The sequence below is a fragment of the Vombatus ursinus genome, unplaced genomic scaffold (assembly GCF_900497805.2).
Source record: "Vombatus ursinus unplaced genomic scaffold, bare-nosed wombat genome assembly UNPS02014852.1, whole genome shotgun sequence".
Lineage (NCBI taxonomy): Eukaryota > Metazoa > Chordata > Mammalia > Diprotodontia > Vombatidae > Vombatus > Vombatus ursinus.
In genome coordinates this window covers 5,536,448-5,556,941 of record NW_020954630.1, presented here as the reverse complement: position 1 = coordinate 5,556,941, position 20,494 = coordinate 5,536,448, and the positions used below count along the sequence as shown (strand labels likewise).

General features: G+C 36.6%; 1 protein-coding gene across 1 annotated transcript in view; it reads right to left on the bottom strand.

The window, feature by feature from the left end:
- DPP6 (dipeptidyl peptidase like 6) overlaps positions 1–20,494 on the bottom strand; it is a 989,665-nt gene that overhangs the window by 401,281 nt on the left and 567,890 nt on the right. Inside the window, exon 5 of the mRNA XM_027841049.1 lies at positions 13,778–13,852. Coding sequence (XP_027696850.1) covers positions 13,778–13,852 — 75 coding nt within the window. The remainder of the gene's footprint in view (positions 1–13,777; positions 13,853–20,494) is intronic.

Below are 20,494 nucleotides of genomic sequence, written 5' to 3'. Positions count from 1 at the left end.
AAATTTGTGTCATTTTCTTACAGATCCTGGACAGCAGATTTTTATCAGATATGCCATGTGGTTGGTGTAATGAATAGAGTCCTTGACACAGATTCAGGAAGACCTAAGTCTGAATCTTGCCTCAAAACATAACTGTGTAATCCTGGCATATATTAAGAGCTTAATAAATGTTTATTGGCTGCCAACCTCTCTGAGTCACTGTTTCTTCATCTGTAAAATGGGGATAAAAGCATAAGTTTGTTGTGAGGACAAAAGTGAAATGTATAGAGTGTTTTGCAAACTTTAAAGCACAATTAGGAATGTTAGCTATTATTAACTATTATCACAAAGATATTCTCTAAAGTTTCCTTTATTTTATATATGGGAGGGTTTTTATGTGGCCAACTTGATCTATCCTGTTTTCAGTCATTTCTTCCACTTATTTGATAGATATACATTTTCCTTCTCAAATCAGATAGAGATCTTGTTTACTTTCCAATTCTTGTTTTCTTTAAGTACATGTTCTATGTGTACCTTTTTTACTTCAATGGATTGACTTCCATTTCCATAGCATATAGAACTCAGGGCTCAGAAAACAAAAAACAAAATTACTCCAATAATATAACTGTCCACACCACCAACCAGAGAGGAGACATTTTTGCTTCAGTCAAGTAAAGAATTCTCTTTTCTATTCTATAATTATTGCTTTATCTAGGAGTGCAGAATTACAGGTCGCCTCTCATTTTCCTGGCAGTATTTCAAATCTTCCCTAATTCTACCAGATGTTTCACCATGTGCAGACTTTTCCCATCCTTATCCTTATCAGTGATCGTTAATTGGGTACTCAACAGAAATGGCTAGTCAAAACAGCACTTTGAGTCAGAAATTGTGGCCTGGGGTTCTTATTTGTCCTTTGTTCTCAAAGAGGACCATGGCATCAGGAAGGTGATGCCATGAGTTGAAAGTGAATTGAATTTAAGTGAGAGAGGGCAGTGCAAAGTCACCAGCCTCACTTTCTCTGCTGGAGCCATCTGGAACCAGTAGCAAGATATAAATCACAATGACTACAGATGGGGGATGCAGTGAGATACCATCACCTTTTTAATCTAAGGTCTTTCCCAGGTCTCCATTTGACTGAGGCAATGCCCAATTGGTGATTAAGGCTAGGTAAGAAATGAGGCAAAGAATGACCTTTTACCTAGTCAAAAAAAATAGTCTGGGAGTGGAGCCCTTCAGAGTTTTTGGCCAAAACAGAAATAATTGCTATTCACCTTCACTCTCAGCAATTGGGGGTTCAAACAATGACCCCATGGGCTTGGGCTGGGACCTATTATTGGCCTATCAATAAGACAGAACGATTTGGGTTTATGGCCTGAGGTATGTACCTGCTGGATGACTCTGGTCAATTCATTTTCTTTCTCTCAGTCCCAGTTTCCTTACCTGTCAAATGAGGGCAATAATACTTACCATCTTCCTCACAGGGTTTTTGCTGGGAAAGCTCTTAATATCATATATGTTTAGAGCTTCCCAAGATGGCCTGGGATCCTAGGGTAGTCATACCAGTGGTGGCAGAAAGAAGAAGTTATATGTGAAAAACATCAGGATAAACTGATCTTAGGCAGTACCTGATGTCTCTGGAGGTTCAAGGTTTGGTTCAGTACCTGTAACACTGAGTATCTGTGAGACCTGTCAAGAGACTGAACTCTCCTGCTTTTTGCCTTCCTTATCTGTGAAATAAGAAGGATGAACTAAAGTGCTTCTCAGGTCCCTTCCACTTGTAAATTTATGATTCAATGATGCTGAAAGCTATAAGGAAGGTGAGGTTTTCATGGTGAAGATCCAAAGTGTGGTAACCACAACAGAGTAAACGCATTGACTGCATTTCACTATTGGACCTTTTGGAGGAGGGGATATCTATGATTTTCTCAGCAAATCACATACATTCAGCAGAGCATAGTCCCAAGGCAACAGGCCAAAGAACAAATCAAAAAGTGAGCTTTTTGGTGGACCTTCCTCTTTACTATTCCCTGCTCACTTTTTCAGGAAGGAGGAGGGAATAGAAGCAGAAGGGAGGAAAGGTAACAAGTATTGATTAACCAAATACTATGTGGCAAACACTATGCATTGTGATAAGCATTTTAAAATACTATCTCATTTGATCCTCCCAACAACCCTGGGAGGTAGGTGGTATTATTATCTCCATTTTACAGTTGAAGAAACTGAGGCCAAAAGACATTAAGTGATTTGTGCAGAGCCACACAGCTATTAAGTGTTTGAGGCCATATTTGAACTCTGATTCTCTTGCCTACCAGCCTAGCACCCTATCCATTGTACCACCTACTGCCTCATCTCAGCTCCCAGTGCCCTTACAGAGACTCTTGAGTCCCCCCTTCCTCTCCTTAGCAGCATCTTAACCATTCTATCCTCCCAGTGGTATCATCAGCCTATTCTGTAGAAGTCTCTCTATTCTTAACATTGGCTAACACTTACACCATTTAGTCCAAAGACCTATTCATTTCGTCTATGAGGAAAATGAGGCTTACAGAGGTTAAGTTACTTATCCAAAGTTACACAGTTATTAAGTAGCAAAGAGAAGGTTTGAATCGGGGTGCTCAGACTCCAAACCCATCACTCTTTTCTACTGTATGAGTGGGACCATTATGGGTACCAGAGGCCAATCTATCCTCCTCCCTGGTAACATCAATGTATTTCAACATGAGCCTTCTGAATTCTCTGAAAAAGTCCCTCTAATAGTGGAAATTTCAGTTGCTATGACAGCTGGGAGGAAAGAGATTTTTTGGCAGTCAGATCCTAAATCACACCACATAGACTGTCCCTAAACTCAACCACTGTGACTTAACAGAGAGCGAGTCTCTTAGGGTGGGGCTGTGAGCTGTGGTATAAAAAGAGTAGGAGATGGAGTCAGAGGAGCTGGATTCAAACTCTGTCATGCATGTATGTATATATATGTGAAACTATTCTCTACATAATTCTATTAATCAGTTCTTTCTCTGGATGCAGATAACGTCTCTCTTCATATGTCCTTTACAGTTCATTTGGGTATCAATAGTAGTCAAAATGACTTATTCATTCAAAAAGCACTTTTAAGTGCTTTAAAAAACTAAGCCTTTACAATTAATTATGTCATCTGCACATAGGGGCCCTTAAATTGTTTTTAAATGAATGAATTCTTTTTTTGGAATATTTGGTTAAATATATTGATTTTGGGGGAATATCTGATTAAATGTATGGATTTAAAAAAAAATCTATCATCACCTAACTCCAGGGCAGTGGTTCTCTAACTTTTTGTTTTATTGACGTCATCACAATTAAAGTCTGCTTGGGCTACCTGGTCTCACTTGCCAGTCCAAATATACACACAAACCATACTCTGTTGCTACAAAACAAAAATCCATAAACAATAGTTTGGTGAAGTTGTGACCTGGTTAAGCAGCTATTCCATATAGCCTTTTCCTCTGTTCACTTTTGGGTTTTGTGATGGAGCTCCAAAATTACAGATAAAGATATATTTTTTAAAAACTCCACTGTTTTATAATTCGCATATCTGGACTACTCCATAGACTATACTTTGTTCATTACTGACCTAGGGACTCAAATGATCTAAAACAGTTTCAGAAAAGCAATGTATAACTTCATTCCCATAAAGATTATTGAGTCCAATACATTAGACAGTAAGCTCAGAGAGGGCAGGGGCCAAAACATAATACCACCTTTTATTTGCTGGGTACTTTTCAAATTCTCGATGTACTTTTACATACAGTATCTCATTGGACGTTTATCAATGTGGTCAGTTTATTCTGTCTGGCACCTATATATACAAATAAATGCTTCATAAATACTTTTGTTTTATTCAAAATAATTTCTTGCATGAGAGGTAAGATGGCATGCTGGATAGAGAGCCAGTTCTGAAATCAGGAAAAACTGGATTCGAGTCCTGTCTTTGAGACACAATCGCTGTGGAACCCTGGCCAAATAGGGATTCTTCATTTTTTTAATGCCAGGGACCCTTTTGGCAATCTTGTGAAGCCAATTCACCCCTTATCAGAATAACCCCTTTAAAAGGATTTATGAACGATGAAATTTATAGGAATACAAGGGAAACCAATTATATTGAAAAACAGTTATCAAAATAATATTTTCAAAATTTCATGGATTCAGGTTGAAAACCCCTGCTCCATGCTTTAAGTCTCACCACTTTACCAGTGAAATCACAGATCAAAGTCCTTATCCTCATACACTAAATACGGTATCCCTTTCACTCACTGTCCATTCCATAGGCTTCAACCAGGATTATGTTTTCCATTAGAAAAACAGAAATGGAGAAAAGGTTTTAGGCTTGTTCAGAACCAGCCACTTAGGAAGACTATATAATAATTACTGCCAATTCATGAAAAAATCCACTTTCTGTCTCTATAGCAAGGACAAGTGCCTAAGGCCACTCAGCGTTTACACATCAATTTTTCAGTTTCTGTATCATGGAATTTAGGCTAGATTTTATTGGCAATAGCCCTGGGAAGTGAAGTTTCCTAAGTATGATAGCTGTGTACTAATGGAAATATAAATCTTCAGAAACCAATAACTGCTTTTAGCATGACAACATATCAGATCAAACTGACTAAATCACTAATTCTCCTAATCTTTATCTATTCACCTTTAATTCTGCAATAGAAAATTATAGTAGAATTCCCTTATGTAACATAAACCTTTCTTTAAGATTTCATTTCCTTATATTTAGAATCCTGGGCAAAATCTTTATTAGACTATGTGAAATATAGCCACACTTAACAGACTAATTATTTCTCCTTTAATTCTGTTTTCAATGGGAACTGGGGAGTCCTTGAACTTCATTCAATTCAATAAACTATCATCAAATGCCACAATTTGACAATGAGGATACAAAGAGAAAATAAAAACATTCCCTGTAGTCAAGAAACTTATACTCTACTGTGGGATAAAACTTGTATACAGATAAGAAAATGAAATTTGAAATAAGAGTTCCAGATATCAAGGCAGCAGTGACTTTTCTATGCAGAGGAGTGATAGTCACACCTGTGCCTTATGAAGATTAATTTAGAAACTAGAAGGATGAATTGGAGAGGGGAGAGAGAAGAGAAGAAAGGAAATCATTAGGAGGCTGCTAATATATTGCAGAAAAGAGGTGATGAGAGCTAAAATTATGGCTGTCTTTGTATCAGTGGAGAAAATAGGGCAGACATGAGATGCATTTTGAAGGTAAAATCAATGAGATATTTCTTATTATTACTATTGTTTAATAGAAGTAGTAGCAATAGTTAGTATGTCTATAGTATTTTAAGGTTTGCAAAATCCTATTACAGATTATCTCATTTGATCCTCACAACAACCCTGCAAAGTGGTCTATTATCTCTATTTTACAGATTAGGAAACTGAGGCTAATAGAGGTTAAGTGGTTTTCTAGGATCACAGAACTACTAAGAGTTTGAGGCAAGATTTGAATTTAGGTCTTCCTAACTTTATAAAAGAACAACATAATTTTTTATCTTGAGATCCTATGAAAATAATAGTAATACTATACCTCTTGTCGGTATAGAACACCTTTCTTCAAAAGATCTTGCACGTATACCATCATTTGTTTCCAATATCTTAATGAATACTGATGGAAAAACTGAGGGCTGGAAAATTAATCCAGTTTACCCACTGTCATCCAGCAACATCCCCACAGGAATTCTTTTCCTTTTTGTATATGGGATCCATTTGGTGAAACCTATGAACCCCATTTCAGAATGTTGTTTTAAAATGCATCAAAATGGGGGCAGCTAGTTGGCACAGTGGATAGAGCACCTGCCCTGGAGTAAGGAGGACCTGAGTTCAAATTTGACCTCAGATACATAACACTCACTAGCTGTGTGACTTTGGGCAAGTCACTTAACCCCAATTGCCTCACCAAAAAAAAAAAAAGCATGAAAATTGAATACATAGGATTACAAAGGAAACCACTAATATTGAAATGCAGTTGTCAAAATATTTAAAAAGAACAAGGTTCCAGACGTCAGCTTAAGAACCCCTGCAAGTCAATTCCTTGATTTCTTAGGGTGCTGAGAATAATCTGAATTTTTCACTATTAAAATAATTCCTTTGAGTTACAAATGCAGCTTAAATACTGATCCTTCCATCTACATATTCACTTTGCTCAGTATCTAGAAAAAGAGTAAAAATCTAAAATATATATATGTATATGTGTGTGTGTGTGTGTGTGTGTGTGTGTATCTCAACAACAAAATACCGGATCCAAGCAAAGATTAAGTTCTGAGTGGGCCCCTATGACCTCTGAGATAACAGTCCATTTGCACATATTAAATAAAATTTTCCCATTTTTTGTTATTTGTTAAATGCTTAGCACAATGCCTGGCACATAGTAGATGCTTAATAAAAACTTGTTCTTGTGTTTCTTTTCCATTTAACATAATATTATAATGATCTCTCAGGTCATTGGCAGTAGGCTTTGTCAACTTAAGATAGCATATGAAATGATATTTCTATTATTGGTACTTTATTTTAAATATGCATTTTAACTTTAATAATATAGCAAAAAAAATTCTTGTTTCCAAATCTTCTAAATTCACCTGCTGCATGATTTTGTGGCTGTTATTATTATTTATGTAATTGTAATCAATGTATATACTGCTGAATTATTTGTTTTCTTTACATAGCATCATTTCACATAGGGTTTCCCATATTTTTGTTTTCTCTATATTTGCCATTACTAGTGATTGGTTGAGCCATCCTCAAAGGATGCTTGCAGAGTAACATTTTCAGTTCAATATAAAGAACACTTCCTAATAATTAGAGTTGTCTCAAAATGGAACTGTCTTGATAGGTGGTGAATTCTGGAGCTGTTCAAGCAAATGCTGGATGATCAACCACTTCTTGATGAGGGAATTGATGCTCTACATAGAGGCTACAGTAGACATCCTCTCAGATCTTTTCGGTGATTTTTACAACAGCTTTGGGAGGAAGGTACTATTTTTACTCCCATTTTACAGATGAGAAAACCAAGTTATACCAAGGTTATACAAAGGCTAAGTGACTTGCACAGGGTTTTGCAGCTAGCAAGTACCTGAGACTGGATTTTATCTCAGCAGATAGATCTGACTCCATGTCTAGTTCTCTACTGTACCACCTATCTGCCTAGTCTTTTTAAAATTTTATTATTTTATTCTGAACTTAAGAAATAAAACAAGCATTTCCATAACATAGTAGAATGAAAAAAAGATGATTATACATGAAACTGCAAATCTATTGTGTACAACTTGCTATTCCTTTTAAATATATAATAAAGTTATCAGGTAACTCTTTTTTTTCCTTTTTTTCTCCCCCCTCATCCCCTAGAGATGGATACTATTAGATACAAATATGCGTGTGTGTATACATATATGTAAAACCATTCTATACATAACTTCTATTAATCAGTTCTTTCTTTGGATGCAAATAACATCTTCCTTCATATATCTTTTGTAGTTAATTTATAATAGTCAAAATTACTTATTCACTTAAAGTTGTTCTTAAACAATATTGCTGTTACTGTATACCATGTTCTTTTGGTTCTGTTCATTTAGCTCTTCATTTTTTCATGCAAGTCTATCTATGATTTTCTAAGATCATTGAACTCATCGTTTCTTATAACACAGTAGTATTCCATCATGATCATATTCCACAACTTGTTGACATTTCCCAATTGATAAGCATCCCCTCAATTTCCAGTTCTTTGTCACTACAAAGAGAACTGCCATAAATATTTTAGAACATATAGGCACTTTTCTTTTTCCCTAATTATCTTGGGAAACAGACTTAATGGTGGTATTGCTGGGTCAAAGAGAATAGGCAGTTTCATAACTCTTTGGCCATAATTCCAGATTGCTTTCCAAAATGGCTGCATCAGTTCACAGTTCCAACGGTGAATTAGTGTCCCAATTTTTCCACATCCCTTCCAACATTTGTCACTTTCCCCTTCAATCATTTTAACCAATCTGATACGTGCAAAATGCTATCTCAAGGTTGTTTTAATTTGTAATCAATAATGATTTAAAGCATTTTTATATGAGTATAAATTGTTTTGATTTCTTCATTGGAAAACTGCCTATTTATATGATTTGATCATTTATCAATCAGCGAATGACTTGTAGTCTTATAGATTTTACGAAGTTCTTTATATATTTGAGATATGAGACCTTTATCTGAGAATCTGTCCATAAAAATGTTTACCCAATATTCTTCTTTACTTCTGCTCTTGGCTACATTTGTTTTATTTGTACAAAACCCTTTTTAATTTAATGCAATAGAAATTATCCAATTTACACCTCACTCTAATCTCTATCTCTTATTAATTCATAAATTGTTTGCCTATCCTTATATCTGATAGGTAATATATTCCATGTTCTTCAAATTTTCTTGTAATCTCTCTCTTTATATCTAGTTTCACAGATTAAGAAAACCAGGATGAGACCATGGCACTGATTTGGACCAATAAAATGTGAAAAAAAATTTTTAAAGACAAGACTCATCTTGTTTAATATTTTAGTGGATCATATCATTGATGTGGCTACTGATTGCAATGATGTGAACAGTGACCCAATTCATGCCTTTTCAAACTGGGTAACTCTTATTCATGTCTTCTCATGGATCCTTCTCAGAAAGTTCATTGAATGTGCTGAGAATCTTCTTCCAGATCTTTGGACGCCACATGGCTACCAAAAGGGTGTCTTTTGGTTATCCCTCTCTCTCATTACTTTTTGGTTGATATTTTTTCTGTTGCTTTTCTTGCACAATTCTTTATTGGTCATAAGGGACAGTCTACCCATGCCTACCATAAACCTCTCCATTGCTTTTGGATGACCTACACTTTACTCCTTTGGAGAATGTAGTATTCCATACTTCAGACATACATAGCATCACCAGAAGAATAATGTTGCTGTGTTAAGTTCTGGACTTTTTTTTGGGAAGAAAGTTGAAGAGAGAGTAAAATAAATTAATTTTAGCCTAAGGCAAACCTAATTGTATTCTAAAGATATTTCAAGAACCATGTTTGTCCATCCTTTCTACTACTTTGTGTAATATTTTCATAGGATTTTATGTTTATGGTTGGCCTCTGTACTTTAGGCACGCCAGTATTTTGACATGTGATCTTAGTTAAGTCATTTAATCTCTGAGGCTCAGTTTCCCCATTATTAAAAAGAAGATAATATTATTATTACCTACCTCACAGGGTTGCTATGAGGGAAGTGCTACAAAAGCTATCAAGTGCTAGAGTTATTGGTATTGAAATGTTCTAGGGAATATAGATAAAGTGTTGGCCTTGACCCAAGAAAATTTGGATTCAAGTTCTGACTCTAATGCTGTGTGACTCTGGACTTAACCTCTCAATCTTCCAGGAATCTCTTTAAGACTGTAAGTTGGAGAATATATGCTTCTCTGCATTATCAAAGGGAATTCCTCACAAGGAGAGGGCTCCTACAATAACAATCACAGGTTAAAAATATGATATACTGACATGTTAATGATATGTTGTTCTGAATCATTCAACAATGAACAAATGTTTACTAAGTACCAATACACAAAGCTCAATACCAGGCACTGTGGATGCTACAAAACATAACATGACCCTTACCCTGAAGAAAATTAGAAACTTTTACTTCTGTCCATGTTTTCTCTCCTCCTGTCTCCTAGGCCTAAGATTTTCCCACTTAAATCCAGCCTCACATCACAGCCAGGCTAATTTTCCTTATGCATTAATCTAGTCATCTCTCCTCTCCTTAAAACCCTTCAATCAAATAAAAAACCCAAGAAAAGACTTAGGATATTAGATTTAGAGGTCATCTAATCTAAATTAATCAATTCTAGAATACATCCTACAAGATCTCTACCCAGTAAAGTTCAAACTTCTTGGCCAACCCCTCCACAATCTACCAATACTCTAACTTTCCATGAGGACAGGAACTGTGTGTTATCTAAACTTTGTTTCTCCCCAGTGCCTAATACAATTCTCTAAACACTGTGGGTGCTTAAGTAACACCTATTGAATTGGACTGAGAGTAGAGACAGAATGAAGGTCAGCTCTTAGGCGCATGAGAGATTTAGAGCTAGAAGGGACCTTGGAATTAATCCAGCCTAACCCTTTCATTTTACAGAAACAGAAAATGAGGTCGAGGAAGGTGAAGTGATTTTCTAAAGATCACTCAGCTAGTCAAGAGCAGAGCTTGCATTTGAACCCAGGTTCTCTAAATCTGAAATCAATGTTCTTTCCTCTATAACTCATTTTTACAAAAATCCACACATGAGGTAAGAAATACATTAAACCAGGTTTGTGGCAGGATAAAAATCTGTGGATCCCTTTTGCCTCTAAAATAATATGCAAAATCCTAGAATTTAGTTCCTATCTGACTTTCTAATCTTACGTCATATTATTCTCCTCCTTACATTCTCTGTTGTGGTTAAACTGGCTTGGTAGCTATTTACCAGGTACGTAATTCTGTCTCCTATTTCAGTCCCTCTGTATTGATGATTCTGTTATGTTTGGAATACATTTCTTCAATACATTCTTACGTAAGAATACATTCTTATGTCTATCTCATGAAAGCCCTAGCTTTCCTCAAAGCACAACTGAGATGCTTTCTTTCACAGGAGTCTTTCCTGATTCCCCACTTTGTTAGAGTTCTCTACTTATTGAGATTATATTATTGTGTAAATATATCAACATATTTGCATACATGATGATGTGCCATGAAGTCCTCATCCCAATCCCTCACCTCCCCAGAAGTAGAACGTAAATTCTCTGAGGGGAGAGACTTTTATTATTGTCTTTGAATTCATAGTGCCTAGTCAAACATAAGTACCTTCAAAAGAGTTGGTTGAATTGAAAAATTTGAAAACAGACAATAGTGACCCATTTACACTCAGATATTAACTTTATATACATTTAAAGGGGCAGTGTGGATAGATTATTGGGTCTGGAGGCAGAAAGACTCTTCTTTCTGAGTTCAAACCTGGCCTCAAACACAAGCTGTGTGACCCTGGGCAAATCACGTAACCCTGTTCGCCTCAGTTTCCTCATTTGGAAAATCAGCTAGAGATGGAAACAGCAAACCACTCTATTACCTTCGCAAAGAAAACCCCAAAAGGTGTCACAAAGAGTCATATACAACTGAAAAATAAATAAACAACAATAAAAACATTTAAAGCTTCCATTTCCTTGTACAAGTTAAACACTCCATTCCTTTGGCCTTTCCTTAGAAAGCACATTCCCAAAACTTTAAATGTTGTCATGGTTTTCATCTGAATAATTTTCTTCAGTTGTGTATTACCAAATGGCTCTAAGAGTCCAGCAAACATGTAGTAGGAAGAAAACATTACCTCAAGGTTCTTATGTACAGATCCTAGGACATGGCATTGTACTGCGGGGAGGACTCACAATCAGTACAAACTAAAAGATTATTAATAACAATTCTTCAGGCTTTCTTACAAAGACAACTTTGGACATAAGAAGGGTCAACATTAGAGCAATCCCAAGGGACAGAATCATAGAATCTTAAAATTAGAAGTCCTGTAGTCCAGCCAATGCAAGCATATTTTCTACAACATCCTTGTCAGATAGCCATTCATCCTTTTGTCAACCACTCTAATGAGTCTTCAATTCATTATTGTTGTTCAGTTGCATCTGACTCTTTGTGACCCCATCTGGGTTTTCTTGGTGAAGATACTGGAATGGTTTGCTGTTTCCTTCTCCAGTTCATTTTATAGATGAGGTAACTGAGGCAAACAAGATTAAGTGACTTGCCCAGGATTACACAGCTAGTAAGTATTTGCATTCATTATTGAATTCAGATTGCATTCATTATTGAATAGCTCTCACTGCTAGGAGATTTCTTGCTTACGTTGAGCCAAAATTTGCCTCCCTGCCACTTTCACCCATTGCTATTAGGTCTGACCTCTGGAATCTCAAAAAGCAGGTCTACTACTCCTTCCACATATCTGCCTTACTACCAATCTGCAACACCTGTAAAATTAAGATTGCCCTAGGACATTTCTCAGGTTCCTTTCAATTCTAAAATCCTATGAATATCTGATTACAGCTAGTCAATAAAAAAGCATTGATTCAGTATTATATACCAGGCACTATACTAAGAGAGAATACAAAAAAAAGCTATCATATCTTTTTTTCATGTTTTCTAATCCAGGCAATAAGATATTTTCCTAGATTAGAGAGAAGATGGGGAAAGAAGAAGGGGTAATATTTCACAGTTTCTCCTGGCATAAGGGGAGCAACAACTGTAATTCTGTTGACTATCCTGGCATAAAGGAAACAAGCTATTATCCAGAGGTATGCCAGAGTTGGAGGGAAGGAAAGAAAAGTGACTACCAAATAGTATCCTCTTTTTCCATCCTCAGAGTTTTGGACTCCTAACAGCTTAGGTCAAGACAACTGCAACTTATAACAAGCTGACATCATATCCTGGATGAATTGATGAGAGCAGACTGTAGTCACAAACAGCACATTTTAATGGGAGATGAGTCCATCTCTTAGGAACTAATGCTTGTTGCCTTTAATGCTATTGTAAAACTTCAGCCTTTTTGGAACTGTGCTACAAAATCTGTAGTTATGGTTCAATCACTCTTCATTCTGCTTTGAGGTTTCTTTCAAATTCATTTAGGACTCACCAAGACTAGATTTAGACTACGATAGAGCCCTCTTCAAACATATTTTAATTGTAAAATTTAGAGATGAAGGTGGGTGGGGAGGGAGGAAGGGAGAAAATTTGTAACCCAAAGTTTTAAAAACACATGTTAAAAAGAAAAAAAAGAATTTAGAGATGGATGGGAATTTACAGCCCAAGTAAATTAGTGCAGACTCCGCCTTCTGGAGACAAGGAAACTCAGGTCAAGGGAGGCAACGTAATTTTAATGTCCTACAGGTAAGAAGTGGCAGATGTAAGACTTGAACCTGGTTTTCTGATAACCAGAGAGGCAATGGTATACTTTTACTCTTTGCTTGTTTTCTGGACAGTGTGATTCCTTTCACAAATGCATTCTTCTAAAATTTCTACTTTTTTCCAAGTAAAACATCTGCCTGCCCCAGCTCTATAAAATGCTACTTCTGTTGCCACTTTACAATTAAAATAGGACAAAATGCATTTTTTTTCTGACAAGACTGAAGAAAAAAAGAAGATATCTAGATACATTGTTCAGCCTTTGGAGGATTAGACTGGCCCTGTACTCAAGGTGAATTTTTATAGAGGAGTCAGGGTGAAATTTTATGTAAGAGTCACCTATAATCTGCTGGAAATTAGGATTTATACAAGGAAAGTGATAGCTCGCCCTTAACTATGGCACGAGCAATGGTGACATGATAATTAATGTATTGTTTTAGTGGAGGGGGATGCTAGCAGTTGCTTTTGGTTCCCAGGAAGAAATTTATGGTGTGATTGAGGAAATGGCAAGAAAAAAATAACATGAAAGGGTAAGATAAATTCTTGTAGACAGACGCATCCTCACCATCTCCCCAAGAAAATCCTATAAAATGCTTCCTTGACTGATGGTGATTTCTTCAGCTGTGCAGTTATTTATACCCTTCCTCTCTGCTAGATGGCACTGTGACATACAAAGAGACAATCCCATGACCGTCCAAGTACCTCATGCTACGAAGATAGCAGAGAATGGCATTCCAAGGAAACTCACTAAATAATGAATCAGCAGCAGCAGCAGAAAGAAATACCTGGTCGCTAGGGCACTAAAAAGTAATACTCACCGGTTCCACGTTATAGGAGAAAAGGGCATACTCTTGATCTGGAGACACTTCATATCGAACAGCTTTTAATGATTCCTTAAAAATAAACAGAACAGAATGTGTAAAATGTTATAAAATATTTACAGCAAACTTACCTTCCAAATTTCTCCAAGAAAAAAGGTGAGGTTCAGTTCCAGCTGAGCATTCCTGATAAGGTCACTATATCTCTTGTACTATGTCATACGAAACAATTCCCCTTTTTCTTTATATTTTTCAATTCCTCATATTTATTTTATTAATTTTTCCAAAAGCTTATTGATTTCTTTTGATTATTTTGATATCATATTCATTCCCCAATATACCTCATCCCTTCCTGAGCTCTCTCCTAACAGAGAAAAACAGTTAAACAAAATCAATCAAATGACTGAGTCAGACAAAGCATGCAAAACTGTGCTCTAATACCTCTCTACTGAGGAGAGGAATGTGTTTTATCATTTGTTCTCAAGGACTTTCAGTGGTTACTGCAATTAACCTGAGTTTGGCATTCTTCTTTCTTTCTATCCATCTATCCATCTATCCATCTATCTATCATCTGTCTGTCCTTTTATTTTGACTTATTTCTACCTGCCTAAACAGACCCAGTCTGTCTTCAGTTTATGGATGGGCTGAGTTCCAGTTCATCTGTAAAAGGATGGTTTGGAAGTTGGAGATGATGATATTTGCGGTGGTTAGATTCAAAGAGACCTGTTTAATCTATAATATCCCTGAACAAAAGAGAGGTCTGTGATAATACTAGAGAACTTAACTTTAATATTTCTTTTTTTTAAATTTAGTATTTTATTTTCCCCCAATTACATGTAAAAACAATTTTCAACATTCATTTTTAAAATAAAGTTCCAAATTCTCTCCCTCCCTCCCCCCTTCCCTCACTGAGAAGGCAAGCAATTTGATACAGGTTATACATGTGTAGTCATGTAAAACATTTCCACATTAGTCATGTTGTAAAAGAAAGCATAGACCAAAAATTTAAAAATCCAAGAAATATAAAGCAAAAAAAAGTATGCTTCAATCTGTATTCAGACTCCACCAGTTCTTTTTCTGGGGATGCATAGCATTTTTCATCATAAGTTGTCTTAGATCATTGTATTGCTGAGAACAACTAAATCATTCACAGGTGATCATCTTATAATATTTCTGTTACTGTGTACAATTTTCTCCTTGTTCTACCCATTTTTTCACTCTGCATCAGTTCATGGAAGTCTTTCTAGATTTTTCTGAGAGCATCTAGCTCATCATTTGTTATAGCCAACAGTATTATATATATATACAATTATATATATATACAATCATAGAGGACAACTTGGTCAGACATTCCCCAATTAATGGGCATCTCCTTGATTTTCAATTCTTTGCCACCAGAAAAGAGTTGCTATAAATATTTTTGTACATGTAGGTCCTTTTCCTTTTTTTTAAATCTTTTTTGGGATACAGACTTAGTAGTGGCATTGCTGGGTCAAATAGTATGCATGGTTTTATAGGCCTTTCGGCATAGTTCTCAATTGCTCTACAAAATGTTGAATCAATTCACAACTCTACCACCAATGTATTAATGTCTTAATTTTCCTCATCCCCTCCAACATTTTTCATTTTCCTTTTCCATCCCATTAGCCAACCTAATAGGAGTGAGGTAGTACCTTAGATTGTTTTTAACTTGCATTTCTCCAATCAATAGAGATTTAAAACATTTTCTCATATGGCTATAGACAGCTTTGACAAATTCATCTGAAAACTAACTATTCATATTTTATCATTTGGGGAATGACTCTTATTCCCACAAATTTGATGCATTTCTCTATATATTTGAGAGATCTGGACTTTATCAGAGAATCTTGCTTTAATTTTTTTTTAACAGTTGTGATTGCTAACTGTATTTCCCACCATCCTATTTCCCTCCCCTCCCCCCATTTATTTTATTCTCTATCTCCTTTTACCTGTCTCTCCCCAAAAGTGTTTTACTACTGACTACTGCCTCCCCCAACCCACCCTTCCTTGTATGAGCACCCTCCCCCATTCTCTTATCCCCTTCCCTTCCTACTTTCTTGTAGGGTAAGATAGATTTACATATCCAATTGAGTTTACATATTGTTCTCTCTTTGAGCCAATTCCGATGACACTAAGGTTCAAGCATTTCCCACCACCTCTCTCATCTTCCCTTCCACTATAAAAGCTCTTTCATGACTCTTTTACATCAGATAACTCACCCCATTCTACCTCTCCCTTTCCTTTTCTCCCAGTGCTTTCCTCTTTCATACCCCTTAATTTTATTTTTTAAGATATCATTCTATCATACTCAACTCACATCTGTGTCTTCTGTCTATATAAACTCCTTCTAATTGCCCTAATAATGAAAGAGTTCTTATGTGTTATAAGTATCATCTTCCTATGTAGGAATGTAAAACAGTTTAACTTTATTAAGTGTCTTATGATTTCCCTTTCCTGTTTATCTTTTATGCTTCTCTTGAATCTACTATTTGGAAGTCAAACTTTCTCTTCAGCTCTGGTCTTTTCATCAGGAAAGCTTGAAAGTCCTCAATTTCATTGAATGTAAATGTTTTCCCCTGAAAGATTATACTCAGTTTTGCTGGGTAGGTGATTCTTGGTAGCTCCTTGCCCTACAGAATATCATATTCCAAGCCCTCCAATCCTTTAATCAAATCCCTTAATGTAGATGCTGATAAATCTTGTGTTATCCTGACTGTGGTTCCAGGATGTTTGAATTGTTTCTTTCTGGCTACTTTTAATATTTTCTCCTTGACCCAGGGGCTCTGGAATTTGGCTATAATGTTTCTGGGAATTTTCATTTTGGGATCTCTTTCAGGAGGTGATTGGTAGATTCTTTCAATTTCTATTTTACCCTCTGGTTCTAGAATACCAGGGCAGTTTTCCTCGACAATTTCTCAAAAGATGATGTTTAGATTCTTTTTTTTTGTTTTGTTATTATGACTTTCAGGAAGTTCAATACTTTTTAAATTATCTTTCCTGGATCTATTTTCCAGGTCAGTTGTTATTCCAATGAGACATTTCACATTGTTTTCTATTTTTTCATTCTTTTTATTTTGTTGTATTGTTCCTTGATGTCTCATAGAGTCATTAGCTTCCACTTCCTCAATTCTAGTTTTTAAGAGGTTATTATCTTCATTGAGGTTTTGTACCTCCTTTTCCACTTGGCCAATTCTATTTTTTAATGAGTTCTTTTCTTCAGTGAATTTTTGTGCCTTTTTTTCAATTTGTCCAATTCTGCTTTTTAAGGTGTTCTCTTTAGTTAATTTTTGTGTATCTTTCTCCATTTGGCCAATTCTGCTTTTAAAGACATTCTTTTCTTCACTGAATTTTTGTGCTTCTTTTGCCATTCAGCCTATTCTGTTTTTTAAGGTGTTATTTTCTTCAGTATTTTTTATGCCTCCTTTACCAAGCTGTTGACTCTTTTTTCATGATTTTCTTGCATCACTCTCATTTCTCTTCTCAATTTTTCCTCTACCTCTATACATTTTAAAAATCCTTTTTGAGCTCTTCTATGGCCTGAGACCAATTCATATTTTTCTTTGAGGTTTTAGATGTAGGAGTTTTGACTTTGCTGTCTTCTTGAGTATGTTTTGATCTTCCTTGTCACCATAGTACTTTTCTATAGTGAGAATTTTTTTTCTGTAGTTTGTTCATTTTCCCTATTTCTTGACTTTTAGTTCTTGGCAAAAGTGGGCTTCTGTTTCCAAGGCAGAGGGTGCACTGTCCCAAACTTCAGGGGTTTTATGCAGCCATTTTCAGAGAGACTTCTAGGGACCTGTAAGTTTTCAGTTCTTCCAATGTGGTATGACCTAAAGAGAGGTGTGTTTACTTCTCTTCTGGCAAGTGCTATGGTCTATGAGTGACCACAAGCACTCTTTCCTGCCCTGTAACTGTGATGAAGGTCCCTGCTCCCTTGTGGCTACAAGCTCTGGTGTGCTACTGCTCCTCCTCACCCTGGGACTGCCACCCAGGACTGTGACCTGAATCCAAGTATTGGCAAAGCAACAGAGTCCTGCCCCCAGTGCCAGCAAAGAGACCCCTGTAATCTCCTTCTGACCAGTTGTTTGACTCCTTTACCATCTGTGGGCTGAGAGCTCTGGAAGCAGCAGCAGCTGCTGGTAATTCAGTCACTCCCAAGGCCTGTACCTGGTTTGCTGGGCCCAGTGTGCAATGGTGGACCTGCAATGGACTGCACTTCACTCCAGTGCAACAGATCTTTCCTGCCAAACTTCCCAGTTGTTTTGAGTTGAAACATTGTTTCACCCCTTATTTTGTGGATTATGTCACTCCAGAATTTGTTTTAGAGCATTGTTTAAATGTCTTTGGAGGGGAGACTTCAGGTGAGTCCCTGCCTTCTTTATACCATCTTGGCTCTGCCTCCTCCATTCAGTACTTCAATCCATGAAACTAGTAACATATCACCTCCTCCTGATGCTGGGAAACTGGGAATGTCTTCTCCCTAGTCACCCCATCTTCTAGGCAGTGGAAATGGCAACACTCCCATGAACTGGGGAAAGGCTCCAGTAGACCAGGCTTTGTAGCAAGGGAAAGAGGCAAAGAGTAAAGAGACTCTAGGAGCTTAGTCAGGGGCTTTAAGGGAGGACATTATGCCCCTTCCCACCAGAGCAGATTTTTGTATTTTTTTATATAAATTTATTAAATGCCTACTGTTTATAAAGCACTGTGTTAGTACTAGAGATACAAAGATAAAAATAAAACAGTTCTTGCCTTCGAACAATATATTGGCCGGATATAATGGATAAACACATAATTATTATTTCTCCTGTGAGTGGAAGGGAGATTGACTCTTCATATATCTAGGGTATTATGAGTTAGGGAACCCTGACAATTGAGAGGGGGATTGGGGAAGTCTTCACAGTGGAGGTGACATGAATTGAAGTCAAGATAAGGCTCCTAATAAACAGAGATGAGTAGGGAACATGTACCAGGAGTAGCTACTGGCTTATGAAAATGCAGGGAGGCACAGGTGGGATGCTCAGAAAGAGCTAAGAGGGGACTAACAAGAGATAAGGCTGGAAAGGTAGGCTGGGAGCCACACTGGGGAGGGCCTTTAAGAAGGTACTTTTCCTATTTTCACAGTTTACAATCTAGCTAGGGGGAAAGGACACATGCACATGAAAGAAGACTTTCACAAGGTGACAAATATAAATTGATTTGAAAAATACAATATATAAGAGGAAGCCAAAGTCAACTAGTCTCAAGTTCTAATTCAGACTTTGTTCCAGGATTCCAGAGTAGCCTGAATGGGAACACTCATTCTTCCTTTTCTCATTTATAAAATGGTTCTAATAATACACGACTAATTTATCTCCCTCTCTGGGAGGTGTCAGGATTAATTAATTTTTGAAGAGCCAGATAAAAATGCTAATTCTGCAGTCAGAAGGTTACAAGATTCCAAATAGGGAAGGTAAGGCACAAAAGAGGGGAATAAAGGATTCTGTTTTTGTTTAAATAGTCTTGGTAAATTAAATAATGGAAAACATAAAGGTAAGAAAACTTGATATATAAACACAATCAGTGGAATGCTTTAAACAAAAATTAACAGGCTTTATTCCCTTCTTCAAACACCACTCAGAGAATCCTACGATTTTAAATATTCATCAAAAGGTAAAAAACCCAATCTCCTTAAAATCTAAGTCTCACATTTTAAAAATCCTACCATAGTGGGAAGAGAAGTGGAATTGGCATCAGGAAGACTTGGGTTTGAGTCCTATATCAGATGCTTACCAGCTATCACCTAAACTCTCTAAGCCTCAATTTCCTCATTTGTTAAGTGGAGGTAAAAGAGTCAACCCTAGAAGGTGGCTGGGAGACTCAGATAAGATAATCCATGTAAAGTGCTTTTGATAACCTTAAATCATCATATATCTCTCTATCTATAGATAGATGGGGAGAGAGACATACACATGTAAATATTTGAACTATCATCTTCATCATTATAAGGGATTAAAATTAAATATGATGCATTCATTTAAAAACGTCTTCAATGAGAGGCGATGTAGTATGTAAGAATTTGGGTTGGACTCAGAGTTTTATGATAGATTATAGTTCTGGCTTTGCTAACTAGTTGTATGGTTCAGAGCAATAGCAAAAGCCATTTATAGATGCTATTTTCCTAAACCTGTGACAGGCCCTGAGAATATAGATGTATAAACTAATGTTCCTTCCCCAAAGGAGCTTCCAATCTAGATGAGGATAAGGCACAAAAGGCTAAATCACAATGTGATATGGTATATACTAAGTATTAGAATAGAATGCACAGTAAAATCTTTAGATGTTTAGGAGAAAGAAATATCCACATGGCTGAGACAGTCTAAGAAAGCTGCCCTGGAGAGCGAAAACTCCCTTGTGAGTATTATAGGAAGGATAGTCCTTAAGCAGGTGGAGAAGTTGTGACTGGGCATTCCAGGTAAGATGAAGAAGGGAAAGGCAAAAATGACTGTGCAGATAGTGTGGGGACTGAAGAAGCTCATTCCAGACAGGTTTTCACTACCTCTCAAACTGGACCATACCAGTAACTAATCTTAAATGGTTGCCTTGCCACCATTCTAAACTGACAGTCTTAAGGCATGAGTTTGACCATGTCACTCTCTTACTCAAGAAACTTGGTGATCCAATTGCCTCAAGAACTAAGCATTAGACAACACTGACTGG